This window comes from Austrofundulus limnaeus, unplaced genomic scaffold, assembly GCF_001266775.1.
Source record: "Austrofundulus limnaeus strain Quisiro unplaced genomic scaffold, Austrofundulus_limnaeus-1.0 Scaffold601, whole genome shotgun sequence".
Classification (NCBI taxonomy): domain Eukaryota; kingdom Metazoa; phylum Chordata; class Actinopteri; order Cyprinodontiformes; family Rivulidae; genus Austrofundulus; species Austrofundulus limnaeus.
The window spans coordinates 248043-251149 of record NW_013953003.1 but is presented as its reverse complement, the minus strand read 5'-3'; the positions used below and the strand labels follow the sequence as shown (position 1 = coordinate 251149).

The 3107-nt window shown below is 37.4% G+C and overlaps 1 protein-coding gene across 1 annotated transcript in view; it reads left to right on the top strand.

Moving 5' to 3' along the window:
* Positions 1-3107, top strand: part of LOC106531143 (neural cell adhesion molecule L1) — a gene marked incomplete at its 3' end in the record, with an annotated part of 69753 nt that overhangs the window by 56868 nt on the left and 9778 nt on the right. The window contains 2 exon segments of the mRNA XM_014026929.1: positions 975-1135; positions 1364-1523. Coding sequence (XP_013882383.1) covers positions 975-1135; positions 1364-1523 — 321 coding nt within the window.

The following is a 3107-nucleotide window of genomic DNA, read 5'->3' as shown; positions in this document are numbered from 1 at the left end:
GTCTGTAGTTGATGTTCTGGCTGGAGATATCAGCCCTGATGCAGGTCAGCAGCTCGTTAAACTGACCGCGGTGTTAAACTGGGCTTAGGACAAAAAACAGTCCATCAGCTTGCAGCTTCTAGTGTTGAAACTAATTGAACAAACCGCCTCTAAATCATCTGGTGAGTTAATTGTCTGCTGTGCGCAACGTTCGCTTGCTCTTTAGTAAATAAAGCAAAACCGTTTTATTTGTTTTATCTTTATTTCATCAGACCAGAAAAAAAGCAAGACGCTCCTCCCTCTTCAGACGCACGTCTATTCTCTGTCCCGGTCTGAACGTAGTGCGTCCAACTGGAGGCGTTGGGCGCATTTTTGCAGCTCAAAACGCGTTCGGTGTGAACGTAGCATTAGGTTGATTGGTTTTTGTGTACAGTGCTCTGAGATGACATATTTTGTGACTATATATAAACTAAATTGAGTTTAATTGAATTCTGCATATCATGTCCTGATGCAGCTCAATGATGACAATCAGGACACTAACAAATAACAATCAGTCGTTYGGCTGATGGTCTATATTGGGAACAAACAGCTTTGACTGTCGTTGTTAAACTTGATTAACATGTGAAAGTACTGTTTCCAAGGCTGAGTTACCTGTAACCCCTCAGACTGAAGAAGAGATGAAACGTTTTCAAAARGTTCTGTCTCTTCTCCAAGAGCCTGTTCAGAGGACATATTCAACTTTTTTAGATTCTGCATATCATGTTCTCAATAAATGGGACAGAAACAGGTTTTACTGATGGAATAACTGGTATATTCTGCCACTGAAGGTGATAATATCCATTTACTGTAAATGCCTAATGATGGAATAAAACTACAAACAACTCAGAAAATAATGTAATTCTTTATCTCTCATTATCGTTTGTGATTTGTATGTTTACACTAAAATTGTGTGTGTGTGCGTGTGTGTGTGTGTGTATGCGTGTGTGTGTGTGTAGGGTTAGAGAGGATGTGGTTTCTTTGATATCAGATCCACGTGTTTCTTTGTTGACCAATGGGACAATTGAACTGGTGAATGCTACCCAAGAAGACAGCGGAGTGTACACTTGCTCTGTCAAACACACGGACATCTTCATCACTGCAAACTTGGAAGTCTTCAGTAAGTCAAGCAGAAATTTTGGTGCCAAACAATAAAAAGCTTTTGGCATGGAAAGAAATTTTTTACAGTTATTTTCCTCTAGTTAAAAATGAATGTATACTTTAAAATTCTTTGGAAAAACATTGAATTGTGGAAAACAAATAACCTGTTTGGGGATTACGTAAATAATAAAGTTGGGAATGGAGGCACAGAAGAAAACTGCTGTCCTTTGTTTCTTCTTTCTGTCAGATCGAACTGTGATACTCATGGGCCCCCAGGATGTTCACGTCCTCAGAGGAGGTTCTGCTTTCCTGCACTGTCTTTTCTACAAAGATCCACGACTTCAAGATTACAAGGTTGCATGGAAGAAGGATGGACACACGCTACTAGAATCATCACGAGATGACAAGTAAACTTACACAACACGACAAGAACAATGGGCCTCGTGCAAGTTGTTCTTATTCTTATCGTAAAGTTCTCTTTTGTTCGTATGAAGGGTTCGTACGAATATGTCACGTCAGATTCAACAAACTCTTCTATCTTCAGGAAAAGGGTGTAAATGAGCTGCGTAAACTGAAGAATGTGTATCAGGTGCTTGTGCACGAGGAGAGGAGATTAGCATAATTACCACTGCAAAAACACCATATAAGGCTGTGTTTCCTGCCCCAAATATCAAGAAGTGTCCATTCATAAATGGCATTGTAAAGTAAAAAAGAAGAACTTTATGAGTTCAGGGATTTAAGTCCTGCTCTCAGAGATCCAGAAAAGAAAATCTGTCATTTTTAGCAGCGTCAGCTGTGGAATTAAAGGAGCTGCTGAAGCCGAGGAATGAAATAACCACTGTTAATGTCTCCTGTGGGTCATATACAGTCACAGAAATAAAAATCTAAATCATATTCATCTCTCTCTAGTCCTGCTCCAGTTTTTCTTTGGTCAAATATTTTAATTCAAGTGTAAACAACTGTGTTACATAGTTTTCATTTATTCAGAAAAAGAGCAGTCACGCACCGACACAATTTAGTTTATATCTGAAGAAAATCTTGGAATATGAGAAAATTGGTGAATGCCACAAATTCTCCTAAATCACTCYTACGCACAACTTAAGAACAAATCTGTGCGTATGAACGGTTCTTGCATGAGGCCCACTGTAAGTCACTCAGAGACARAATTCCAGCATCATCTGAAATAAAGCCGACTATTAGAGCAGTGGCATATTTTCAGGTGGCAAATGTGGCAAATTTTATGTCCCAGCAAGGAGGCAAAATTTATTGTTGCAGGAAAAGTTTATCTTTAGGCATAATTTCATGATTTTAGTTTTTGTACCTATGAATCACATATCACATTTTACAAAACAGCACTTAACTGAGCTTTGGTCCTCAACTTAATTTTTTCCATTTAGATTCAGTAAGACTTGGAATAGTTTTTTCTCAAATATTTGTAATCGTTCACATACTTACACAGATGTTAAAAATTTAAAAATCATTTCGTAGGCTCATTTGAATTTGACCATAATCTTACAAAGAATCAATGTACTCATGTACAGTTTATGTGTAATTAGGTGTGCAGAACAATAATAGATTATCCAAAAACTCATAAAACTCTTCGCCACATTCAGGCTTTTGAGCGTCTGTTGATCTTCAGACATTTCATGGTTGGCTTCAAGATAATCTTTTATCAATTAATGTTAAAAAAAACTGTGTGCATGTATTTTTCCTCACCCAGGAGACGTTTCAATATAACAAATCAACTCACTTTTTTAAACAAACCCCTTGATATTGTCACTACCTACAAATATCTTGGAATTACTTTGGATTCTCATTTGACTTATCGTGATCATGTACAAGTCTTAACCTCTAAGTTGAAACAGAAATTATACGTTTATTCAAAAATTGGATCCAATCTGACATCTTCTTCTCTGTGCATTGTTGCCCAAATCAAATTCTGGAAGTGGTAATTCAACTAGATCTGTTACAAAAGGGCAACTGATATTACC